Source organism: Lygodium microphyllum, unplaced genomic scaffold, assembly GCF_053477565.2.
Source record: "Lygodium microphyllum isolate KBCC unplaced genomic scaffold, Lygodium_microphyllum_v1.1.10 scaffold_63, whole genome shotgun sequence".
NCBI lineage: Eukaryota > Viridiplantae > Streptophyta > Polypodiopsida > Schizaeales > Lygodiaceae > Lygodium > Lygodium microphyllum.
In genome coordinates, this window is record NW_028229546.1 from 47,445 (window position 1) to 74,120 (window position 26,676).

At 41.3% G+C, this 26,676-nt stretch overlaps 1 protein-coding gene and 1 pseudogene across 1 annotated transcript; both read left to right on the forward strand.

The window, feature by feature from the left end:
• Positions 1-3,597: 3,597 nt before the first annotated feature.
• LOC148008842 (potassium transporter 10-like) lies at positions 3,598-26,344 on the forward strand. Its single transcript, XM_087673986.1, has 10 exons — positions 3,598-3,965; positions 4,885-5,039; positions 22,818-23,043; positions 23,125-23,370; positions 23,855-23,905; positions 23,997-24,257; positions 24,335-24,387; positions 24,582-24,696; positions 24,827-25,081; positions 25,167-26,344. The coding sequence occupies exons 2-10, from the start codon at positions 4,899-4,901 to the stop codon at positions 26,192-26,194; spliced, it is 2,376 nt and encodes a 791-aa protein (XP_087530112.1). The 5' UTR covers positions 3,598-3,965; positions 4,885-4,898; the 3' UTR covers positions 26,195-26,344.
• On the forward strand, positions 21,244-21,734 carry LOC148008843 (uncharacterized; annotated as a pseudogene).
• Positions 26,345-26,676: the final 332 nt, after the last annotated feature.

Here is a 26,676-nt window from a genome sequence, read left to right on the forward strand (position 1 = left end):
AAAAGTCTAATATTTTTGGACCATCCATATTATACAGTATATGAACACTAATGATTAATAGAGCTCATAACTCTCGTTCACATTGTAACTTCCGTGAAGGGTGGCTACAGTCCTTATCAATCCGGGAAAAATATCAGATTACGACTCTCGTTTTTTTTAAAAATATTTTTAATTAAATAAAAATTATTAGTTATTAATGTTAGTTAGTTTTTACTGTAGTTAGTAACCTTACTAACTTATTTATTGACTAACTAATATTCGAATTAACCAACTAATTTTTAATTGTACGGAAGTATTACACCTCTAGTGGCTACTCCATCACTTCCTTCAATCCCATGATTATCAAGGCTTACAATCTAGAGACAAGGGTTTTCATGAGAGGTAGAAAAAAGAGTCACAAGTACAAAAAGTACAACTACAAGCCTTGTGAATGAAGTTACAATTGGAAATGAGTGGGTATGTGGTTTTTCTTATAGCCATAGATAGTGATGGGCTATATAAGGTGCATTTTAAACTAGAGCCTTCATGTATGTACAATGATTTTCACAAACTAGAGAGTGTTGGGAAGCCTTACCTAGCTTTTAAATATATGTTCTTTGTATTTAAGAGGATTTTGGGCTTGTATGAAAAAGAAGATATACTCGTGCACTAACCCAAGCTTGCGAGTGGGAATGTCTCAAACGCTAACCATTGTTTGTCAACCTAGATTGCATGCATGCTAGGTCCGCATTTCAAAATCATTTTTCTTGGTCTTGGGCTCAGCTCACCAATTAGTTGATTCCCATGTTTTATTTTGTGATGTTCCACTCCCAAATTTTGTATCCTCAAATTGCAATTATATAGACCAAGTTATTGTGTAAGTTCTCTTTTGTAATTATTATTGTGTAGTCATATATTTGTGGGTAATCATGTGTAATAAACCATGATGTTATGGATATAAACATTGGTACAAAAGCTCACCTAATATTCAATTAGTCCAAAGAAGCTCGCCCAAGAAAGCTTGCTAAAAAATTTCCCCCACAGTGTAATAGCAAGTCCGGCATTGATATAAATCCCCTCTTCCACTACTAGATGCAAGTTAAAAAGGTCACCAAGTTCCTCTAAAGAATGACCTGCATTCAAGAGGACAACAACAATAGTGAGTTGCTAGTATACTCACTCAAGCTATTTGCTTACTCAATCAACACCTCCTCTGCTTTCATATTAGTATTCTCAAGTAGATGGTCTAACTTCTGAAGCAAATCACACTTAAAACTATCATTTTTTAATGCGTAGGAACTGAACTTAACTTAGATTTCGAATCGTTTTCTAACGAGGAAAAACCAATCTTATTCAATATTCCGATGATGATGCAAGCAATTGTAGTCTATGTACTGCAAATGAATAGTTGCAGGCTGCTGCATCTGTGTAATCGTGTTCGAAGAAGGTGCGAGCAGTTGCAGTACGTTGCTGCAAGCAAGTTTTGTGATCGTTCGCAAAGGCACAAGCAGTTGCAGTCCATTGCTCATTAGAAAACGATCACGCAGGTACAAGCAATTGCAGTCCCTTGCAGCTGCACAAGACGATAAAACCCAAAACTCAGGAACACAGAGGTCGGAGCCGCCCGCAGGAACACAAAAACGTAGAGGCCGCAACCACCAGCAAGAACGCAACCGTAACAGCGTGGTGGAATGATAGACTTGAAACACAGGAATATGGCAGATCAGGTAGGAGCGAGCCACCAACAGGAATGCAGCAGCAACAACGACGTGGTGGCTCGTAGCACCAACGGCGTCAGATCCACCAGCAGAAATGACGCTGAGCAACCGGCAGGAACGCTGTAGCAACAGCGTGGTGGATCAACAACGTCTGAGCCCCCAGCAACAGCAACAGCAACAGCATCGAGGTGGCAGCAACAGCGCTGGAGCTGCTAACACGAACGCAACTTCGGAGCCACTAGCAGCAGGAATAGCATCGGAGCTACAACAGAAGCACCTTCCTATACAAGGACGCAGCAAGAAGTCACAAACATGCAAGCAGGACGGTACAGTCCTTTGCTGTTATAGATGGAGATCACGTAGAGAGAGAGCGCCGTATCAAACATGGAGAGAGGGAATTCTTTGGTAACCGATAAAAAACCTTTAACTTAAAATTTTGGAGGGATTTTAAGTCAAATTATATATATTTTTCATTTTAAAAAATATTTTTTTTCTAAAGTTAAAAAGTATAAAAATTTTACTTTAAAATGTGAAGGTAGTTTTTAAAATTTTACAATTCATTTTACATTAAACCTCAATTTTTAATGAACATTAATTTGGAGACTGAAAACTCTTTCTCTCTCTCTCTCTCTCTCTACACACACACACATTTAATAATTAAAAAACAAAACAAATTTAAAAATTTATTTTAGATATTGTCCACGTTGGCAGTTTTGCTCAGCCTGATGTACCCATTGAATCATTAATAGTATCTAATACCCATTAACACATATTAAACTAAATTATGTTTTAACTAGAGTCCCGCACCAAATATTATTTCAATCTAAGCAAACTCGTTGAATTGTACCCATTGCTAAGCTTTCCTCATCTATCATTAATCTACCAAGTCTAAATTGTTGCCACTTATGTGGGGGGACCCGCAACCTCAATGCTAAGCTATGGTTTCAAAACCATCAAGCCTAGGGAGATTATCCGATACGAGGAGCACCTATTAGAATATGGATTATGACACTTGCAAGAAAGGTCAATGTGATCGGGACTTTCTTAGCCTCAACGACAATATCCATGGCCTCTTTGTTTGTTTTCAATAATGTATCATGGGCCTGCATAGAAAAGGCTTTTAGGCACCTCTTATGGGGCAAAGATAGCTCTAGTAGGATGCCCCAAATAGGATGGGATATGACTACCATGGACAAGGTTGAAGGAGGTGCAAGGCTTGAGCCACTAGATCTAAAAGCTAAGTGACTCTGCTTTCACGTCATTCACCATATGGAAGAGCAACAACCTTGGGCAACTATCCTTTGGTCCTGAGCCTTACTACACTCCTAAATACAACACCTTACTTCAATCAATATAGTAGTATCACATTGCAAAAAAAAGATTATTTCAATCTTTTTTGCATCACACTCTTAGTAGCAGTCTGAACGGTTATGATTGATGAGTCATGACTCTAATATACTTGCTTACAAATATAAATTTATATATTATATGGTTATTATATTACATTAAAATTAATTAAAATCCTACTTCATATAATTCATATATCTTTTGCATAGATCTTATCATTCCTAAAATCTTATATCCGATCAGTATTATCATTTATTTATTGACTTAACTCTTATCTTACATGCATATAATTTTTATCTTCTTTTCTAAAAAATTCACCAAACGTTCTATCAATAGGTTTTAAAGATAATACTTCAAAGTTTGCAAATCATTCTACATTAAACCTAGGTTTTTAGTGGATACTCTAGTGCAAAATAGCATTGTATAAAATAAAATTGCTTTTGCTTATAATAGCTGGCTTGGATTCTTTGAATGTGTGCCATGTAAGCAATGAAAATAGGTTAAAGTTTCTCCCGAAACAGAATAAACAGTAGTACAAAATATTCATGGCTGATTGATGATAATGCGGCCAGCAGGTGATGACAAGAAGGCTCCCGGGGCAAAAAGCAGCACGAGGCTCTTAAAAAGCATGCAAGCAACCTCATGAAAGCGGACGGCGCTGGACGTAGTCGACGACACGACACAGCCAAGCCCACTGGACCGAGGCATGCCAGAAGAAGAATATGCGTGCAACAATCACCATAACAATATTATCGTGTATGCACGTGACTCCGAAGAATCATCCGAGCTATCTCAGAATTGTGCGAGAAGGGAAGGCACCCAGCTTGTTCTTTGACATTTGCCCACAAAACAAATTACACAAGCTGGCGCTGGCGCCGTGAACTGGCGGACGTAATTATAATTCCGCTTCCCAAAAGCTTGGTGAGTTCAATGTGACTGAAGTTGCTTATAAATAGTAGTCGCTGTTTTTTTTGTTCCTGTGGTTTCAGTAGACTGCATTAAAGTAATCTCATGAGTGGGCTGCATTGTAGTAAGCTCGTGAACTGTGAATGGCGAGTGTAACCACAAGAAGTTTGTGACATTTCAATCCCATGCGGGAGAAGGGGGTCTTTTCCCTTGCTTTTCCCTATAGAGTTCAACATCATGAGCTTATGTCATGGCGCCATCGCATACCTAGCTAGGTATCAGGAGGGAGAATCGCATACCTAGCTATGTATCAGGTGCCTCCCTCCCTCGCATAAGCTGTATCATGTTGTCATAATTCACAATGTGGGAACTACAGAGGAAATTTGTCTAAAATCTCTTGTCCTTGAGACTGAATGGTACATTGTCAAGTTCAATAGATTAACATAAGACTAACAACTAGCTCACACTCACATGCCTCTCTCTCTCTCTCTCTCTCTCTCTCTCTCTCTCTCTCTCTCTCTCTCTCTCTCTCTCTCTCTCTCATTCCATCTTATTTACATTTGATCTTCCTTGCCCTTTATGTGGTTTAGTTCAATAATAAGACAAGGGTATTGGCAAGCTATACACTCCGGAACTCTATGCTACACAAAGATGTCTTACACTAGATGTCATTGTTGAATTGGGGGACACTAAAATCATGAAATTACTGTACTTAGTTGGCAATCTAAGTAGTTGATTTAATACGAAGCTTAAGGATAGATATGTTGAAACTAATGGGCAAGATATACATTTATAGTAAGAAAGACATCATGATCATCAATGCCATTTTAGCTATACCTGTCACTAGATTCCTTCTCAAGTTTTGTTACTTGTGTTTTGGGTATCCTATGAGCGGTTATATGTATATCTAATGGAGCTACACTGTCTTGTTTAGATTTCTAGTTGGCTATGGATAGTTTCATGCTTGGCCAATCAAGCAATAGTACAAGTCATGATAATGCTGAGAGGATTATACAGCTTGACCATCAACTCGACCCTCCTATTGATGGTGATGTCGAACTTGTTCGTGGCTTACCTCAGGGACCAAAGGTCAGTTTAATTCACAACACACCCACAGAGAGAGAGAGAGAGAGAGAGAGAGAGAGAGAGAGAGAGACTCAAATCATGTGAGATTCCTAGGCATCTCTTCTTGTGAGCGCACTAGAGTCTAGGTGATAATTAGAATCCCTTGGGCTTAGAGTTTCTTGTTCTAGCCTGCCAGTTTGACAGTCTTGGGGACATCACAGTGCCTTGGTGTTAGGCTTGTTAGTTTGGGGTACTTGATTAGAATATTGTTTTGGTGTTAGGCTTGTTAGTTTGGGGTACTTGATTAGAATATGTGTTAGATTCCTCCTTCCTAGCCTCCTTTAATCTTTATTGTCTTCATCTGCATCTGCATCTGATCCAGAATACTGAATATATGTTTGGAAGACAGTTTGATACTGCCATTTGGATCTATGTTGGCTAAATCTAAATGTCGTGATAATCCCTGTCATCAAGTCGTCCTTTTCAATAGTGCCTACCTGAAGAATGAGGCAAGGAGATTGATATAGATCTCTGCTGTCTATAGATAAACCTGACAGAAGATGGCAGCAAAGCATGTGCAGTTAATGTGAAGGCTAAGACAAGCTGATTATTATGCCTAAACCATTTATCCTGGATGACAAGCTGCATATCCAGTGTCAAGCTGTTTTAGGTAGACATTGTGGCAAGCGGAGAAGGTTGTTGCAGTGAGGCTGCTTTGAGATCGTGACAAGTTAATGCTCTAACATGCTTGAGCTATGACATAGTTAGAGGGTGGTGATTAGCGTGCACCTTTGTATCAATATTGGCCTTGCTAAATTGATCCATTGCCAGGTTGGTCAGACAATCTTCTCTTATTGCTGTGATTCTGTGACAGCCAGAGGATTTCACATGCCTGTCTTTGTTATCAAAGCAAGGTGTTTGTCACCACCCATGACTTTGAACATGAATGTAGTCCTGAAAAGCTAGCTTAGTAAAAGGTGCTACACCGGAGGTATTTGACCTAATATTGATAGTTTACCAATTTGATGAATAAGATACATCAGTTACTTGATAAACATGGATGGATTGCCTATGTACAGTTCATTAGATGAGATTATGTAAGAGGATTTTTAATTGTTCCTGAATACAACACGTCTAGTTATGGGATTGGATGTGGTATCCTCGATTGGTCATGAATCATGAGACAATTCTCAACATTCATTATGCAGTCATGCATTGAGACATGCTTCACACAGTTTTCTTTTGTGTGTTTTCTTTGAGAATGAAGATTGCTTGCACTTTTCCTTGCTTGTGAAAAGATTACAGTATTTCGTTAAAACAAAGTAAAAATGGATGTATAAGCTTGAATTTGGGAGTTTGTTTGTCTATGTTGGATTATAGCTGAGTGTCCACTTTTATGGATGTAGAGATAATGCAACAGAAATAGTCAACAAGAATGTACTTGTGCAGAATTGTAGTGCATAGGGGAAAGAATTGAAATGCAAATGACACACTTGGCTTGACAAGGCTTTGTGCATGTGAGCTTGTACTTCACTTTGTATTTAAGGAGTAGACATTGTCTTTCAAGAAGTACAAGGCCTGGTCCTTTTCTGGTGTGTCCAACATGCTTTTATGAAAGCCAGACTTGGGCACCATAGAAGATGTGGCAAGTCTCCTCATCATGATTATGGAGAGCCTTTCATGTTATCCTAGGAGTGATGGAGAGGGCATCATCATCCAAGTTGCTCATGTCCTTTATGAATTGGATGCTCTCAAATTGTTCTTGAGAGGTATTGTCAAGGTAAGGCTGCCATGTTTCAGTTGTCACACTAGGATGCAATCAAGGATGCTTGCCATTTTCTAGGAGGGGATATGTCATGGGGACATGATTTAATATTTGGAACTTTCTTTGATGGGTCCAAGACATTGCATGAGTTGTAGTGAACAATAAAAAAACAAAATCAATTAATGTATAAGTTTATGCAAACATTGTTTTCCAAGAAATTATGACTTCAAACACTCATGCAACTTTCAAGTGATGATTAATCTCGTAGCAATCGACCTTTGAAATTCACGCAGTGAGCTCTTCCCCTAGGGCATCTGGATTTTGGGGTCTCTAACCTCTCAGTTTAAGTTTTATAATGACATTCTTATAACCAAGTTTCTTGGCCTTAAGGCTGTTTCTTCAACTTAGAGATATTTCCGGTCTTAAAATCTTCTATCAAAGCTTCTAGATTAAACTATATCCTTGACTAATTTTTCGGGGTTAGTTCTTAATAAGTCCATGTTGAAAAATTCCTCATGATTTCTCTCAAGTTTTAGAATTTCATAGTTTCCCTAAGAGTTTCTAGCGCAGACTCCAAACCAAGCAAGAGAAACATTTTTAGGATCAAGAAAGGAGTCATACACATGGATGGTTGGAGCACATAGGAGTGATAGATTACGAACAAGCAAGCCTAGTCCAACCAAGTGCCGCACCATTATTCAGGACGGATTCACCCTCTAAGGTGCGACCTCCAGGAGAGACTCCCTCTTCTAGTGAAGACAGAGAGTTCTATTCTGAGTCGAAAGTAAGCTTAGATAGTGATCCCGAAATACCTCAATCTCGTGAGACTAGATGCACTAGGGGAACCTACCCGTTCACCTAAGACACCGAAGGCTAAAGGAGGATAGAAGGAAGTAGCCCAAGGAGCCACAAGCTGATGAGCAAAGAATGTTGCAAGACCTACCAAAGTGATTCACAAAGTTCAAACAGGGTGACAGGGTAGTGATCTTGCTGGGAGCCATATGCCAGGGGCAAGCCAATGAACCAATAGAAGGGCCCACCAAGGTCAAGGAGGTCAATTTGGCCAAGGAAGGGGAGAAAGAGAAAATCCACTTGAGATATACTACGAAGTACAAAGATCTTTGTGTAGCTAAGTACATCACAAATATAATGACTATGTAAATAACAAATCTAGTTGGCTATAATGCCATACCATTTGAGAGGCAGCATGGAAAAGGGGCCGGACTCCCAGGTCTGTAGAAAGGCCTCTCTCCTCCTCCTAATCCTCTAGGTCACCTTGCATCTTCTCTCTGCCATGGAAAATGTGGATGATCTCTACCTAGATCCTGGAAAGAGTCTCTGCTCTGGATATATCCTAAAGGTCTGCAGCATGGCTGCACCTTGCAATTCAAATGTACCAAGCTATAATACTATCAATCAACTCCATCTATGACAATATGCCCACATCCATTGTGCATGCTAGTGACTTGGAGTGAGAATCTTGCTCAAATGTTGCCCAATGATGAGAAAAGAAATGCTCCCCTGAACATCCTCACAACCACATGCAAGGCCCCTCTCTATGGCCCAAGCTATAGCCCCCCCGGTTGCAACCATGGTCTTTGCTATGCCATGGAATGAGCATGGAGTATAGCCATTGGGTCTCTACCATATCCAAGCCAAGTGTGAAATTCTGAGCTCCTATAGGCTAATAGCCACAGAAAGAGGGATATCTTCCTAGGCCTAAAGTTGACATCTACCCTCCAAAAATATGATAAGAAATGATCCAAGTTGCCTCGTCTATGCTAATGGGAGGTGATTGCTAGCTATGCTTTGATCTTGCTCATCTAAATCCTCCTCCCCTAGCCTAGTACAATAACCAAAGAAGGCTATGTCACATGGCCTATCAAGAAATGGATCCCTACACACACACTCTCTTGGATCCAATTGTAATCTCTGGAGAGGCCTTCTTTGATAAGCCCAGATGTCTCTATCCATTTAACATGCAAGTGGCTAGGTCTGGGTCAATGTACCACTTCATCTCATAGTGTGCCACTACTCTGATCCTTTGTCTAGAGCATCTTGTGGATTCTGTGCGGTTCAAGTCCTCTTGCTGGAGGCGGCCATTCTCCTCAACCATAAAAGTAAGTGTCATGCCTCTGCTGCTAGTAGCAATGACTACTAGAAGAATGTCCTCTCTAGAGAAGAGACCAACCCAGGTCTGAGAAGTGTTTCTATCTGTCCTCCAATCAAGAGGTACTCCTTCTATCATAGCCTCCATTAGATCTTTGGCTCCCTTGAGACCTTGACACTGGTGTCTTCTCTAACATGCCCATGCCTAGAGGACTGCATTTCACTCCCTTGACAAAGCATTCTCATCCATCCTCTAGTGTGTCATTGATTATGGCTGTTGTTGACGTGTTTGTTGGTTGTTCCCTTGCTTTGCTATTTGAATCAATTGAGAATAACACAATATGCATCCATTATTGATTTATGTCCAATTTTAGTCTTTAGACAAGCTATAATATGATTCAGACTTGAGACATAACGATTCATAATACATATCACACAAAATTGAAATAGAGATGTTACATAGCCCATGTGCAATGTGGAGTGGGTTAACTTGCAACATCATGATTCTCATTCCAAAACAAAATGACAAAATGTCAAGATCCAAAATTAATCAATATACATCTTACATAACTCATAAATGAGACTAGAGTCATATAATCTATTCTTGAGACAAGAATAGATACTACAATGACAAAGTCCGATAACTGAACAAAATGCTAGAAAACTAAGTCTCTCATCCAAAATCAACTCTGGTGGGCTGAGAAGTCATTGTTATCCACACACAACAAAGCAATGTGTGATAGTAGGAGCATAGAAGAAGGGTTAAAAAAGGCCCCAATTAAGGTCCCATAGCAACGTATGACATTTCCTAAAGTCAGGCTTCATAGTTGTCTTTCAAAAAACCTAATGTTTTTTACTCATAGAAACATTTTCTACTTGTAGAAACGTTTTGGAAGTCTCAAAATGCGTTTCTTTACTGCTATGTTTGTCATCGTGCTTAGTTTCATGGTTTGCTCCAATGAAAGATAGATGCTTTTAAATACCACCTTTGGCTCCACAATCAACTCCATTGTGAGACAGAGGCTATCGTCCACCCATGACTCTGCAAGAGTTGCACATTCCCACTCTTTTGTATGACTCCACGGACACTGACTTCAATAGGGGCATTGAGTAGGTCATCTGTGGCACCCCTTTCTCCTAGACTCCCTATTTCTTCTAGAGGAGCCTTCAAAGGGGAATATTCTTTCTCCAGTTTCATAGGGGGTCACTCTTCATTGTGCAGTCCTTTTGCACACTTATTGATTACCCAGGATCTACAAGATTTACCTCCATTGGAGCCTCGGATGTCTGAGCCATGACAGTGGCTGTGCTTTTGCATCTTGTCCAGCATAGAGATGGGGATAGTTGTCCTCTGTCTCAATGCCTAGGATCAGGCACGCCTTCGCATTCTTTATGAAGCTACTGGCTTCTCTTTTGAGATCAATTTTTCAAGCACTCTCAACTTTCACCCTTGTCTATTGTTCTTCCTCATAGGTTTCCTCCTAGGTGGAGCTTTGGATTACAGGTGCTTCTATTTCAGTTTTGTATAGGTAGGGTGGGCTGCATTTTGCTTCCATCTCAACTCCTGATTACCCTTGTCATTGAGACTCTTGCCACATGACGATCCTTACTTGGGAATCCTCTTGTGCTTATATTAGCCATACATTTAAATGTTGTATGGAGGTGGATAATGTCTCTTGCTCCTCTTAGGGCACCTTTTTGGGCCTAAGAAGGTCACATACATTAACAATTAATTGTAGCATGTTAAGACTTATTTTAGGTCTTCATCAACAGCCCCAAAAAGGCTTATTTGTATTTACTGGTACTTATTTCACATGGCAGGACAAATGCACTGAAATCCCTATGTTGTGGGCATTCATTCATCCTTCATTCATTCCTCTTTAGGTCAGTTCACCCCTCAGCAATCTCCACTATTGTCCACACTAGTTCGTGGAGTCTACCCAAGTGCTGCCACAACTTTGTTCAAGGTCTCTACATGCAAGCAACCTGATTTGGAGTGTTTCCTCAGCCTGACCATCATCATAAACATCTCGCCCTGCTGGCCATGACCTCTCTCCACCCCAGCAACTTGCTTTAGCACACATTCCTACTGTGTTTCATCTCCTATCTTGCCTCCCAGGTGATCTATTCCATCAACAACAGGTCTGACCCTGCATTTGCAGCCTACTAAGGCCACCCAGGAGCTCCCTCAGCTGTTGCCTACATGGTCAACAACTGGCTCTCTTGCGGGTACCTACTGCTGCATGACAAACCTTACCACAAGTAAATAACTTGCGGTAACAGTTGTCATTTTCTGTAGGATACTGACATGTATCTGTCCTTGCCACTCGCACGCACCAAAAACACTCAACCGGAGAAATGATGTATAAAAGACAAAGAGAAATTGAGATCTGCAAAATACAATTACTTAATAATATTCAAAAGGTTTGAACCCAAGTTCTCCAAATTATGAGGCAATGTCTGAAACACTAGGACAGGGATAAAAGACAAAGAGAAATTGATGTATAAAAGACAAAGAGAAATTGAGATCTGCAAAATACAATTACTTAATAATATTCAAAAGGTTTGAACCCAAGTTCTCCAAATTATGAGGCAATGTCTGAAACACTAGGACAGGGATGATTGGATGCTATGCAGCCTTCTTCAATACGTGGAAATTTACTTTTTATTTCATATATTATGAATAAATAAATGTGCGCATGACAGGAATAAATCAACCCCGCTAACCAACACAATCCCCCCCCGCCCCCCAACACACACACACACACACACACACACAAATCCGCAATTGTTGCTGCACGGAAAACCTTCCCACAAGTTATTTGCCTACACCAACACCATCTGTGTTTGATGCCAGCAGGCCTAATTGTCCATCAACACCTACGTTTTTGACTACCACTCTTGTTCCATCCAATCTCCCACCTCTTGGCAGCTGCCTCTACATCTGTGTTTTCTGTACATGATTCATTGCACATGATTCATTATTTCATTCATTTTTTGTGTTTTCTGAGTGTTTGCTATCATTGCACATGATTCATTATTTTGTTCATTTTTTGTGTTTTCTAAGTGTTTGCTATGCAGATTAGCCGGTGATTTGGAACCCCCAGGTCAGAGATCAGGAGGGGGTATAGATTGGCAAACACCCCCACATCTAGTGGGGTGGTTGGAAGGCCGGCCCGGCTCGCACCATTAGGACCTGGCGGGAGGTATACAGGATGGTGGACGAGGAGGTGTTGCAACGGGCATCAGGTTGCTAGAGAGGGGTTGAGTTGAGGAGAAGAGAGATTGACGCAGCAATATCTCAGGAGTGGCTTGGCCCCCCAATACGAGAGCTGATAGAGCCCGGGGAGGTATGGGCCACTAAGTTCTCACCAACTGGTATCCCCCTACAGGTGGCAAGTAGAGTGGGCGGCACCCCACATGGAACCTTCTTCACCGTACAGGAGGAGGGGCGTCTGGCCCTTGATAGAGGGCAGCAAGATGAGGGGATAGCTGTCCTTTCGTGGAGGAGGATTCGGGTGGTTGGCCTTCAAGGAAAAACATGGCGGCTGGACCCCTATGTTTTTTGGGAGGAGCTCCGAGAGTGGTGCCTCTGGATTTGGGAGGGCAAGCCACTTGACGAGTTGGAGTGGGACCCATGAGAGTGGCTATGGCCGGCCATTGCGGTCACCAAGAAGCCACCGAGGTTCCTAGAATACACATCCAGGATTGGTAGATACGTACTGATGTAGGAGGACATGGACTGGGCGCCATTGTGTAGTAGGTACTGGGCGGAGCACAACATCACGAATGCCTTCAGACGGACTTTCTAGTGCCGCCTATGAGATAAATGGAGGCCGAGGAGGGTATCGTATTTCTTATGGCTGGTGGCACATGGAGGCCTAGCGGTGGGGAGTTGGTTAGCCCAGATGCAGAAGAATGGAGGGTGTAAATGCTGCACACAGCAGTTTCTGGAAACTCCAAAGCACTACCTTTGATCGTGTGAGGCGCCGTAGCTTGTGTGGAGAGGAGCATGCCGCATCCTTCTCCGTATAGCACCCAGCCTTGGATATATCTCATGGGGAGCTTTTTGCTACTAGCAGGCAGACAGCCAGGGCCGTCACCTGTTGTATGAGGCTGGGATGCAGGACATGATATTCTTTATTGAGGCTGGGTCATGCACAGTGGTCAACTTGGAGGCCCTACCCATCCTCCAGGTACTGGAGTCCATAGCAGACCGCTCTGAGGTATGGGAGATTGTAGGGAGCCTCACTGGATGGCATATCTGGAAGACCCGGTGCTAGGAGGTTCTTGGCGGGGAGAGACTTTCTGTGCATGCGACTTTAGCAGAGCTCTAGACCTCCATCATCCACTTCCTTCACGACCGATGGGACCAGGTGCAGGGAAAATCTTGAGCTCATTAGGAGCTCTGTTTTCACTTTATGCGCACTTGGGGCAGCCAGGACCTAATTTTCTTGATGTAGGCAGGCAACCCCAGATGGCGATACACCCCCCCTCCATGGCTTCTTGCCCCCCCTAGACCGCGCCATGAGGAGAGGCTTGTATACTTGATATATCTGTGACTTTGCATTAGCTCCAACTAGTCTGTTGAGCATGATCACTTCTTTGTATTCAGGTTTTTTCTGAAGTAATATAATCAGCCACACTTTATTTGCCAAAAAAATAAAGTTGCATTTCATCAAAGAGATGGTGGAAGGCCAAAGACATTGCAATAACATTCTCCAAAGGGCCAATTACTTCATGTGATCAAGTTCTCCACGTAACATTTGCAATTTCTACAACCTATATAGGTCATACCCATTTATTTCAAAAGCAAAAAAATAACATTTTTCAAGCAAACCATGTTCATTATACTCAAAGCTGCAGTAAGTATCCATATGAAGGGTTATAACCATAGTTGCCAAGGGTTTTTGAAATGAGATGTATGAAATGGTTTCATAGGTTTCATATGAGTTTTGTAAAATGCTAGAAACGGGTTTCATTCAAGATATAAAAAAGTATGGAAGTTTTATATACATGCACTATATGACTTAAGTGACATAGAAAACTGTCATGAGGACGTGTATTTTTAAAACCTCACTTAACATGTGGATTAATTTTTAATCACATGATTAAGTAAATGTTGCACATGTAAGGTGTAACTAGAGTTAGAGTAAATTTACGAGCCCAGGATCCGAAGAAATCACGACATGTCAAGGCAAACGTTGCTATAAGTTATGCCACACAGGTACTGGTGGTATCTGGTGCCAGTTATTGGCCCAGGTCATTCATTTAGCCATAAGTGTCAGTTGGTCAAAGATGGCGCAGAGACACTCGGGAATGGAAGTTGCCTAGTCACTTTAATTATTGGCCAGTCATATCATTTTTCAGGGCACTGAAATAATTATTAGATTAATTTTTAGTATTTAAAGATTGAAAATTAATATTTAATTATGGCTAATGCTGGAAAAACCATTTGGGAAGGCTGCCACTTGTCAAAAATGCCCATGCAAGACAAAAAAACGTCTTTAGAGGCTAGAGAGATGCATTTTTTAGTGTCTTCAGCTTGCAAGAGAGAGGGAGGAGATGCTGCTGGTTTGATTTGCAGCCGTTTGGAGGACCTTCTGAGGTAGCCAGGGGCAGGAGAAGACCAATCAACAGCAAGTGATAGCATCTACAAGTTGTTGAGACAGGGCAACAGCAGTAAATGACTAATTTTCTTCAATTCTTTGCATCTACAAGCTGTTGTGGCAAGGCAGTAGCTGCATTTGACTGATTTTTAGTCATTCTTTATGACAAAACTCTTTCTCTCTACAGCTTTCTCTCTCATTTCCCAGCCATTTCATAGCCTTGCTCTGAAGATCTCAGCATTTGGACCCTTGGAGGTTGAGAAATTGCAAATTTCTCTGCTGTAAACCGTAATTTACAGCAGAAATTAGGGTTTAGCAGCAGCCTTGGGAAGCATGCTAGATGAATTTAAGCTTAATTCAAGTGGAGGACTAGCCAACCATTGAATTTGGGGCATTTCCACTGTCTATGAAGTGGGTGAAGGCTAATCGAGTGCCCGAATCAAGGGGCAAATTAAATTGAAGACTTGCTGGTCACTTTGGACAATAAGAGGATTTTGGATTGCAAAGGGGATAGGGAGAATCCCATTTTAAATCAACTTTTTCTTCAATAAAGCTAAAGAAATACTAAAAGGGGCACCAATTTTTGGGCCAATCGAGTGTGTGTATTGTCCAAGATTAGTAGGTAAATTTGGATTTTCAGATTTGCATTTATTTGGGAGGTAAACTTGCCACCAAAATCACTCCTCATAGTACCCACTCGATGACCAATCTAGTCATGAACGAGCAATATCCAAGCACTGAAATAAGTGAAAGCATCGGGCATGTACTCTAGGAAGTACACTCACATCTATCTATAGAAATCATCCACTATCAAAAAGAAGTACAATGCACCCTTTAAGGTGGTAGTGAAATGCTTTTTATCTAGCTGACATGCTTTACAAACCTCTCGAGATAGTTTTAGGTGTGAAAGGCCCTCAATCATCCCCTGACACGACAGCTCGTAAAGAGAGTTGTAGCTAAGATGCCCTAAGCGAAAATGCCAAAGATGCTCAAAGTCCGTGGACTCACATGTGGTGGCCATAGTCTGGAAGCAATGGAACTCCGAATCATTGGTAGTCGACTAGGTAAGAAAGTGTGTCATGTGGTAAAGACCATTAGGCTATGCCTTGTCTTAAGCAATCATTAAGTCAGTTTGAGAGTCTAGGACTTGGACTGTGGTCGTAGTGAAGAAAATTACTCGCTCCAGCTGGCAAAGTTGCTGAACGGACAACAAGTTTACCCCAAGCTAGGAGACATGATAGAAACATCATCCAGCGAAGTGAGATCTAGAACTAGGTCAGTGAAAAATGTCCACTCTAGGAGTCATGTGATGGGTAGCTCCACTATCCACAAGCCAAACAGGTACTGACATGCACAGCTGTGACGGTTGGGCCTCTGCCAGGCACCTCATCAGGAGGCAACTCCTAGATGTGAACAAGACTCGCATCCGATGTCTCTAAGGAGACGATGTGGGCCTTTGTAGATCAGTCACACAAACCCTCTAGAGGTGAGTAGTTTGCCGATGGTGAAAACTGACCAGTGGTAGTGTGGGTTTGGGTTCACCACTGCTCCTATTGAGGGTTGCCACCGCCCTACTTTCCTTGTTGGGGGTTACCCAACTAGGGTGCAGGGTCTAATTCTTGGATTTTGGTTGTGTGCCTCTTACCTTAGATCAACACTCCTTGTCATAATGGCCAACCTTTTGACAATGTTGACAATACCTATTCTTTTTAGGTACATTTTGCTATCTAGGTTTGAGAGAAGATTGAGGGGTGTTAAGAAGACTGCTAGGGTTTGCATTGAGGACACACAGAGTATACGACCACGATAGAAACACAAAGACACAGACACAGACACAGAGGGAAAAACTCAAATCCTAAACGCAAAACTCAAAACTCACACCCTAAACGCAAAACTTAAAACTCAAACACAAACAGAAGAAGGGAGAGAGGGAATACAACTCTGAAGTGAATGAATGCTGTAAATGAATGTAAGAGTGTACAGTGTGCTCAAGGGCAGAGCAATGTCGGAGTGTGACGTCCACCGAAGACGGATCCCAAATCTATGACCACCAGTCGGAGTGTAGGAGTGCTGAATAGTGAATGGCAGCAGGCTGGTCACCAAAATGCAGCAGTTTGGAGGCTGTAAACTGGTAAACGCAGCAGCGTACCACCGATCGGGGGCTGGAAACTGTGCACAGTCTGCTGTAAACAGCAAGCTGAAATAGTGTCTGAGAGTGTCAGGGCCTGCAATGCTGGAAATGCAGGCTGGCTGACCCTGGAGATGATGGACAGCAGGCTGAACAGCAGTTTGGGACAGTTTGGAGCAGTTGCTAGCAGCTGAGAGCTGTCGCCTACAGCAATGGACAGGCTGAAGATGATGTGGCTGCTGCAGTCGATGATGGCTGGACAACAGATGGAGGCGGGCAGTAGGCTGGAAACTGGGCGCCAACAACAGCAGAGGGTGTGTGGGCTAGTATAACCTACAAAACAAGGATGATTGCTGAATGGGAGCAGTCTGTCTATTTATAGATGTGGAAGGGCGCCCCAAAAATTAGGGTTTTCACTAAACTTTCTCGTACTACTCCCCATTTTAGGGTTTCCATTGAACTCTTTCGAACCGCTCCCCATTTTAGGGTTTTACTCTAAAAGAGCATTTTCAGTGTGTTTTGGGGTTGTTTAAGAGGCTAATCAGCAAGTAATGCATATTTTAGCTCAACAAGGGGTTCCTTGGGATTCACTAATCCTATTTTGATTTTGATTTTGATTTGAGTTTTGTTTGCTCTTGCCCTATTTCCCCCTCTAACAAGATGCAACTAGAGCCCCCTCTATCGAGGGCATGCTATGAAATTGATCAAATAACCGTGCATAACACAATAGGTGACACTCAAACTCATAAAATGTGGGCATTTGAGGCTATGAATTCACTTGCTACACAAAATGGAAATATTTTCTTCGTAGCTTGTTGAGAAACAAGGTAACCTGATTGTCCGAGAACTTAGGAGCCCCAATGGTTGAGAACTCGATGAGGAGATAGCAACACTCAGCTAACTTGACTTTCAAGTCATCCTTGTCTGTGATTTTGAAAATTTGAAGCTTATGATCCAAATTGATGCCATAGCGAGCCACGTAGTGGTTCATCAAGTGTACCCAACACTCGGATGCTAAGTCGAAATGTTGAAGCTGAGAGTGAAACTCAGGCAATAAGCCCAGCATAAGCTCAACACTAGTTGAGATGTTACGAGCCTTCCATGAGCGGACGACCTCATATGGAACAAGGGCGGGGCTTCCAGCCCTTATACTAAATCTCATAGGTTCTAAGAGTCTAAGATATGTCGCATCAAAATTGACCAAATGATGTAGTTTGACCCATTGAAATGAGTCTTGTCATTAAATGCATGCTTGGCAAATCAAGAACTAGAACTATGAGGTGTTTGTGAATATGGATAGATGGGATAAGATGGAGGAAAAGATGGTGATGGTGGTGGTGGTGGACAAGGAGTAGGGGGTAAAGATGGATAGACAGAAATAGGCTACTGATGTCTAGTGAGTGCCGATTGCTGCGGAGGTACCAAAATGGACATAGATCCTTATGATACTGTAGGTGTAGATGGAGGCATTGAAACACGATACCCTTGTTCAAATGTTGGTTGGAGCACAATATAATGATTGGATGGTCCACTAGGTAATGCCATAGCGGCAAACTGCGATACTAAATGATCCACACTCGAGTATGTTTGGGACGAAAGTGTGTGTGTGGGAGGATGAGCCTCTGTCGCTAGTACTCCATTCAGAAATGGGTATGTAGGGGTCCTAAAGGCTGTGCTTAAATGTGCAGAACCCCCCGGTGTGGTGTGTGGTGATAAGGTGGTGCACTTAATGGAAGTGGAAAGGAAGGTGGAGCAAAAGATAAGGGAGGGATGGGTGACAACACAAATGGATTTGTGAGGGATGTTGTTGTGGGAAACATGGTTGGTTCCTTTTGTCCATTAAATGCACTAGATGAAGATGCACCTACTCCATATTGACCATGAGAAATAAAACCATTTGAAGAAAAAGGAAGGGACGGAGTACCTACAAGTTCTTCTTTTAGCTTCTTACCTAGTTTTAAGCTCGTAAAGAAATACGTGTCTTCCTCATTACTCACAAACCAAAGCTTGTTTTGAAGAGTCCCTTCTTGATGAGCATCCCCCAATCCAACAAAAAATAAAGAATCAATTGGCATAGAATCTGAAATAATAGGGTTCTCAACTGGCATTGGAGAAAAGAAGTACTGTTGAAGTGATGTGTAATCCGAGCCAGGTTCCACTTGTAGATGGCTAGTCCATAATGTAGATTCCAAAGTTCTTGCAAGATCATTAGTTCAGTACACTGAATTCAAAGGAGAAAACTCAAGCTTACCTTCAACCTCCTACCTAAGCTCTATGCATAAGGATGACATTAGTGGCAGAAATTCGATATGGTTTGTGGACTCCATGGTACTTCGATGGTTCTCTACCCATATCAGATCGAGTAGTAGCAGGCTGAGAGGCCCACTCTTGATCATTTCTATCCATGCTTGGCTGTGGAGACTGGAGCGGTGTTGTGAATGTGTTCAAAGTTATCTGACCCTTTTGTTATTTTTGCTTTTGCGAATGAGCTTTCCAATCAAAGACCAAGGTTTCTCAGAGAGTACCTAGTTCTGATACCATGTGAAGAAATGCTCTAAACACAAAAATACGAAACTAAACATACCATAGCACAAATTAATAAACACAAAACATAGTCAGGGTTAGGGTAACTCAGAGACAATCAATACAATGAATAATGAATATATAGTGCTCATGCAGCAAACACACTATGCAATGAATACTGAATCTTGAACTCTCATATCTCTGGGATCAAGGCAGAGGTTATGAGCTATAGAGTTTGTCGTACTCCAAACGGATCTCGAATTGCAGCAAAGATATCCTTGGAGTGTCGAACACCAAGAAATGCATCCAAGGAAGGCTAAATCTGATGAAAATGGTAGTTCCAAGAGAGAGAAAGACTAAAAACGTAGGTACCTAAGGAGAGAGAAAAATTGGGTGACAGCTGTAACATGCAAACGTAGCTTGTGGAGGAGAGAGAAGATCAAGGCGGCAGCCAAAAATTGTAAATGCAGCCCATTGAGGAGAGAGAAGATCAGGGCAACAACTCCAATTTGCTGGCAATAGCACCAGATGCTAATATCTGCATCAAACACAGCACTCAAATAGTAAACAACAGCTCCAAGGTACTAGGCAATAGCCGGAGATAGTTGGTGAAGGCTGTAATCGGACACTAGGTGGTAGCAAATGACTGGGGGAGATTTGACTACGATGTCCTCCACAAATAGGGTGTGGGCAGTAGAGATACGGCTCTTGAAACCTACAAAAATGAGATTGGGGAGAGTGGTGGGCTGCATGCCTATTTATAGAAAGTTTGGGGCTCCTAAATTAGGGTTTTGCATGTGGGACACGGTAACTCGCTAGGATCACGTTTCTTTTTATAATACAAGGTTTTCTTCATTAATTAAGCATGTTTTGGGGTTGTTTAAGTCAAGCTAGTACATTGTTAGCTCAACATACAAATCACAAGAATCTGAAATATTTTATAACTTCTCGTATCTTCAATCATGGCCAAGTAAGATGGAGTAGTTTCCTATCCAAAATTGACTTCATCATTATCTATAGGCCTAGCTACTAACAAGAGAAGCTAGATGCTTTGTCTTGAAGATCCTACTTGGCACACAAGAAAAGTGATGAAGCCCATGACCAACAAAATTTCATAATCTTGAAACCTGAGCAACTGAAGTTAAGGGCAATTATTAGCAAAGCCCCAGAAGACTTTGGATTCTTATCAAAGGTTAAGAAGGAAATTACCAAAGACTCAATCACCAAGGACATAAGGAGGCAATTACATCAAGGCCAAGAACAAACTCAAAGGGATTTCTAAGACATTGATGGGCTGCTCTATTATAAAGGACTCCTCTATATTCATCTTAGTCCTTTGCAAGTGTATATGCTCAAAAAGAGACACGATCTCCCCTTAGTAGGGCATTTTGGGGTTAACAAGACAATCAAGCTGGTTTCAAGGGATTATTGGTGGTTGCAAACGTGGAAACCTCATGGTCTTCCTCAATCATTACCTATTCCAAGTAAGCCATGTTCATTTTTATCCATGGACTTCATTACCGAACTACCTTCTTCCAGAGGGTATGATTCCATATTGGTGGTGGTTGATCGATTCACAAAAATGGCATATTTCATCCCAACAGCCAAGAGTATTAATGGGGAAGGGACAATAAGGCTCTTCTTGGAATAGGTACCAGGTTACTTGATGATATTGTTTGTGATCGTGGCTCCGAGTTTATGTCTGGTTTTTGGAGAAGCCTCTATAAACTTCTAGGAGTACAAGTAAATCTTTCTTCAGCCAATCACCCACAGAGTGATGGATAAGCAAAAAGAGTGAATCAAGTTTTGGAGCGATACCTTAGATGCACAATCAACTATCATCAAGACAATTGGGTGGATCTATTACCCCTTGTTGAGTTTGCATGTAGTAATCCCTCCCATGCTTCCACTCAATTCACACCATTCTTTGCTAATTATGATCAACACCCAAGGATAGACAATCATGTAAGATCATAGGAAAAGAATCCAACTGCTACAGAGTTAGCTCAATACCTCTTTGATATTCATAAAGAGTTGCAAGCGCAGATTAAACAAGCTTGAGAGGAATATAAGAGAAATGCAGATAAGCTTCGCATGCAACATGCATCATACAAAATTGGGGATCAAGTTTGGCTTCTTCTACGTGATCTATGCTCTTCTCACCCCTCCCACAGACTGGATTATCAACGACTTGGGCCCTTCAAGATTCTCGGCCAAGTAAATCCAGTCTCCCATCATCTCCAAATTCCTTGGTCCATGAAAATCCATCTTGTATTCCATGTTTTACTTTTGGAGCCATGTCATACATTCAATATCCTTGGAAGAATACCAAAGCCATTGCCTTTAATCATAATTGAAGATCACCAAGAATATGAAGTAGAAAAAATCTTGATTTGAGAATTTCAAGAGGTAGACTATAGTATTTTGTCTATTGGAAGGGCTATGATGCAAGTGAACAAACTTGGAAACCACACTTACATCTTCAAAGAGCTCTTGTTAAGGTTTGCTAATTTCATCTTCATCACCCAACCAAGCCAAGGCCTATTCAAAAGCACACCACCACCCCTCGTGGAACTCGGTTCTAGAAGGGGGTAATGTAACGAACGCTCAAGCAAGAATGGCCCTTGGTTTATATGCAAGCTGGTAGAATCTTGTTTTCTAGAAGATTCTAGAACATTCTAGGACATTCCAAGACACTCTAGATGTCAGCATCATCGCTTATGTTATCATTGATGTTAGCGTGTCATGTGTCAACATACATGTCATGCCATGTATCAACATGCATGTCATGCCATGCGGCATCCTCTTGTAATGACATGTGTTCCCCTTAACCTTCCTAGGCTATAGTGTAAATAGGTCATGGGCTATAAGCCCTTTAGTCTTGCCAACACCAGTTGTGAGGTTCCTACAAGGTAAGTCCTCTTCCGGTTCTTGTCTTGTTCTAGTCTTGTCATGTATGGAGTCTTGTCTTGTAATCAAGCCACACTGTTGTGAGCATTCTCTCGTAATCGAGTTATCTTGCAATCAAGTTCTAATTCGATTTCTCTTTCAAATTCTTCTCTTGTAAGTTGTGAGAGCAATCTCCTCGCTCTCGAAGAGCACTTTTTGTGCTCATAACACAACCATGTCTGGCCCAACAGTAAATGCAATATTTTCTTGCTGACTAGGGAAGGTTTATAATATGGTAGGTCAAATAGGCTGATCTAACCGGTTTCAGTGGCTATAAAAGGGAGACCCCTCTAGAGACATTATTATCTATCCATCACCTAGCTTGAGTTCTTTTAGCTAGTCTTAAGCTCTTCATGTATTATCTATAGATCGCCATCTAAGCTTTAGAGTGAAAGTGCACGGGTGGACAAAGCCATCTGGTATCAATTTGTTTGAAGTTAAAGAAAGTTTTGTTCTTCTCTTATTTGCTGTGTACTCTCTATTCCTTGTTAGATTTTGTATGCTGTGATTGTAATTTTTACACCTCCTTACCTTAGTGGCCTTGTTCTTGTGCCTCTTTTGTCTAGATATTTCTTTCAGTATTATCTTTCATACGGTTCATTGTGTTATTGATTAAATGTAATGAAGAGTACCAAACTTTGTCACCAACTTACAATGTTAAACTTTATTCCACTTTAGTGGATGTTCAATTTGTTGACTTTTAAACCCTTTGTTTTCAGGCCTTATCTTCACTAGTTTTCTTGCGGTTTGCCTTTCAAAGTCTTGGAGTGGTATATGGTGATCTCGGTACCTCTCCTTTGTATGTATTCAACAGCACATTTCCAAAAGGCATTGAAAAGAAGGAAGATCTTATTGGGGTTCTTTCGCTAATTATATACACCTTGACACTTATACCATTGATCAAATATACTTGTATAGTGATGAGAGCAAATGACAATGGGGAAGGTACTTGCAAAGACTCTACATACTTTGTTTGGAGTTCAATTTTGCAGTTTTATTTGCCTTAGTATTTGTCCTGTATTGCAGGAGGCACATTTGCACTCTATTCTTTGATTTGTCGCCATGCGAAGGTCAAGACAATTCCTAATCTACATCCTACAGACCAGAATTTAACAACATATAGTAGCAGAGATTTAGATAAGAAGTCATTAGCAGGAAAGGCTAAAGAGCATCTAGAAACGAAGCCATATATACAAAATTTTCTTGTTTTGCTGGTGCTTCTTGGCACTAGTATGCTTATAGGAGATGGTATTTTGACACCTGCAATCTCAGGTATCATTCATGGCTCATCAAGCCTTCTTCGCAATGTAAAGACTGTCAATTAAATTCATCAAGCTTGAGATTTTTAAACCAAAGTCTATATTAGACTGTTGTATCTGCAAATTTCTGCTTACATCTTTATCCCCTTATGTTGATGCTATCTAGGTGAACTTTGCTTGTTAATCTGATACCGTAAAAACGTGTTGATAGATGATAGGAACTTGGGTCTCCATATTGAACAATAGATTTTCAGTGCCTCTTGTTGATTGGAACTGCTGTAGAAGTTGAGGCTGGTTTCATGTAGCTGGAAGCTCTTGTAGTTTCTTAGAATATGATGCACACTTGTGCACAGCCTTTGCCACATCTTCTCAGAGCTTACAAGGCCTTTCCTCCACTTGTCTTGTAGTACAAGATTTGGCTATGCGCATTTTTGTTTATCCTCATATTTTTCTTTATCCATGGATGTGTACTAACTGGCCTATGATTCCTTTTGCAGTCCTTTCTTCTGTAACTGGGATCAAAGTTGAGTATCCACAGATGAAAAATGGTGAGGGTTTTAAAATATTAACTTCTTGAATCACTATGCATTCAATATTCAGAAATCACTGATAGTTTTGATACAAACCTTGTTGATGCAGATCACGTCATAGCAATAGCATGTGCCATCTTAGTGGTTCTATTTAGTGTGCAACGTTTTGGCACAGACAGAGTTGGTTGGTTCTTCGCCCCAGCCCTTCTAATTTGGTTTCTGGCAATTGGTTCCATTGGACTGTACAATATAATCAAGCACGACTTTTCGGTGTTGAGAGCATTTTCACCTGTTTATCTGGTCCGATACTTCACAACACACACAGTGCAAAGCTGGCTGTCATTAGGAGGCATACTTCTCAGCATAACTGGTGGGATATTTAGGATGTCAAATATACCTCACAATCTTAATCATGATGTTCTCGATCTTAATATTGAAAATTTGCAGGGACTGAAGCATTATATGCAGATCTCGGACATTTCTCACCATTGCCTGTTCAGGTATTAAAGGGACTCCAAATGAGAAGTCAATGAAAGAACACTCAGATTGGAAAGGGTTTGTCTGTCAGCTGGATTATTGTGAGCTGAACTGCGTCTGCTCATTATCGAGTTTAAATGATTTAGAATATGCCACTGCTAAATACTCAGAATAGGATCTGCAGTTCTCTCAGTTGGTTTTGCTTTTGATTTATAAGGTTGCATTCGCATTTTTGGTGTTTCCGTGCTTGCTTGCCTCGTATATTGGACAAGCTGCCTTCCTATCCGAAAATCTTGATGGTGTGGAACAGGCATTTTACAACTGTATTCCATGTAAAGTTCAATCACTCAAATCCAACATTATCATGATGTTGCACAAAGTTCAAACTCAAGATAGTAGTGATTACACTTAATTACTTTTGCTGCAGGGCTTTCTGAAGTCTTTTGTGTTGCATGTTTACAGCTCCACTTTACTGGCCCATGTTTGTGATCGCAACAATTGCTGCTATCATTGCTAGCCAAGCAACTATTTCTGCCACATTCTCTATCATCAAGCAATCAGTTGCACTTGGTTGTTTCCCGAGGGTGAAGGTGGTTCACACATCTAATAACTTTCCAGGTCAGGTTTATATTCCAGAAATCAACTGGATACTGATGGTACTGTGCATAATCGTGACAGCAGGTTTTCAGACAACTGTTCAACTTGGAAATGCTTACGGTTAGTTTTCTATCCGTAAATGTTTCACAATGCGGCCTAGTTTGCAGAAGACTCAGACACTTGCATCTTTGTCTTCCTTGTGCAGGAATTGCTGTTGTGGTTGTGATGCTTGTGACAACCATACTTATGGCTCTCGTCATGCTCCTAGTATGGCGGACGAATGTCATATTGATACTCATTTTCGTTTCGGTCTGCTTGATCATTGAACTAGTCTTCTTCTCATCTGTGCTTCTCAAGTTTGACCAGGGTGGCTGGGCACCTTTGGCTATTGCTGCTCTCTTTTTACTTGTCATGTATGCATGGCATTACGGGACCCTTAAAAAGTACGAGTTTGATGTACAGAATAAGGTGTCACTGGTTTATATTCTGGGCATGGGTCCTAGCCTTGGTCTTGTGAGGGTCCCTGGAATTGGGCTAATATACACAGAACTAGCCCATGGGGTTCCATCAATCTTCTCCCATTTTATGACTCATTTACCAGCAATGCATTCAATAGTGGTCTTTACCTGCATCAAATACCTCCCAGTAAATACTGTTCCCCATGCTGAAAGATTCCTCATCCGGCGAATAGGACCAAAGGACCTCTGTCTATATCGGTGTGTTGCGAGGTATGGATACAAGGATCTGCACAAGCGGGATGATGGCTTTGAAGAGAACCTTTTGAGGCATTTGGCTGCTTTCATACAAGAGGATGCCTTATCAGAAGTCAATCCCGTGTCCGAAGAAGGAACTGATGGCATCAATTCTCCAGAAGACTCGGAGGCTTCTCTTACACTGGAGAGTTCAGCTGACTCCATAGTTTCTGAGATGGCAATCGACATGAACAACACAAGTCAGAGACGACCCATTCGGCGGGTTCGATTTGCTGTTCCTGTGGAAGATTCGGATTCAGAGGTGGATCATCTTGCTTTCTTGCATGAAGCTAGAGAGGCTGGTGTTGTGCACATCCTTGGAGATGTGATTGTGAGGGCCAGGAGAGACTCAAGTTTTCTGAAGAAGCTTGCACTTGACTATGTTTATGCTCTCCTGCGCCGTGTATGCCGCGAGAACAGCGCAGCACTGAATATCCCCCATGAAAGCCTGTTCAATGTTGGTCAAGTGTATTATGTATAATCTACCATTGCATGGAAGTCTATATAGGACTCCATTTGCAAGAATTTCAGCTGTCAAATGTGTGGAAGGGAGCTTAGGTGGATAGAATCCGAGGTCTATCTTAAAATGAATTGCAAAAATTTCATAACAACCTTCAAAATTTAAAGTAGAAGGTTTAAAAATCTTAAATTTAGAAAAGCATCAGGTTTAAGAATAGCAAATACATAGAATTTGACTCCAATATGCCTCTAAAATTTTGAGTTAAAGGTTTTTGCATGTGTCGTCGAAAATGCTTTTTTGTAAAGACTATGTTGCCCTCAAAAATATGTTATATCATTGCCTCAAGGGCAAGTAACTAAGACCCCATGTCATATTTTTGCAAAGGTAGCAAGGTTCTTTTAATCTTGAAGGGTTCAATGTCAAAGGGCAAGGTAGGATGTCAAAAATGAACCTCGCAGTTTGGAACGTTCCTTTAGCGCAAAGAAAGAGCCTTTTCGTCTTTG

Bases quoted from the DNA above. Each gene is read 5' to 3' on its own strand.
- LOC148008842 (XM_087673986.1), top strand. From the start codon at position 4,899: ATGGATAGTTTCATGCTTGGCCAATCAAGCAATAGTACAAGTCATGAT. The intron at 5,040-22,817 runs GTCAGTTTAATT...CTTTGTTTTCAG, and splicing joins GCTTACCTCAGGGACCAAAG to GCCTTATCTTCACTAGTTTT. The intron at 23,906-23,996 runs GTGAGGGTTTTA...TTGTTGATGCAG, and splicing joins GTATCCACAGATGAAAAATG to ATCACGTCATAGCAATAGCA.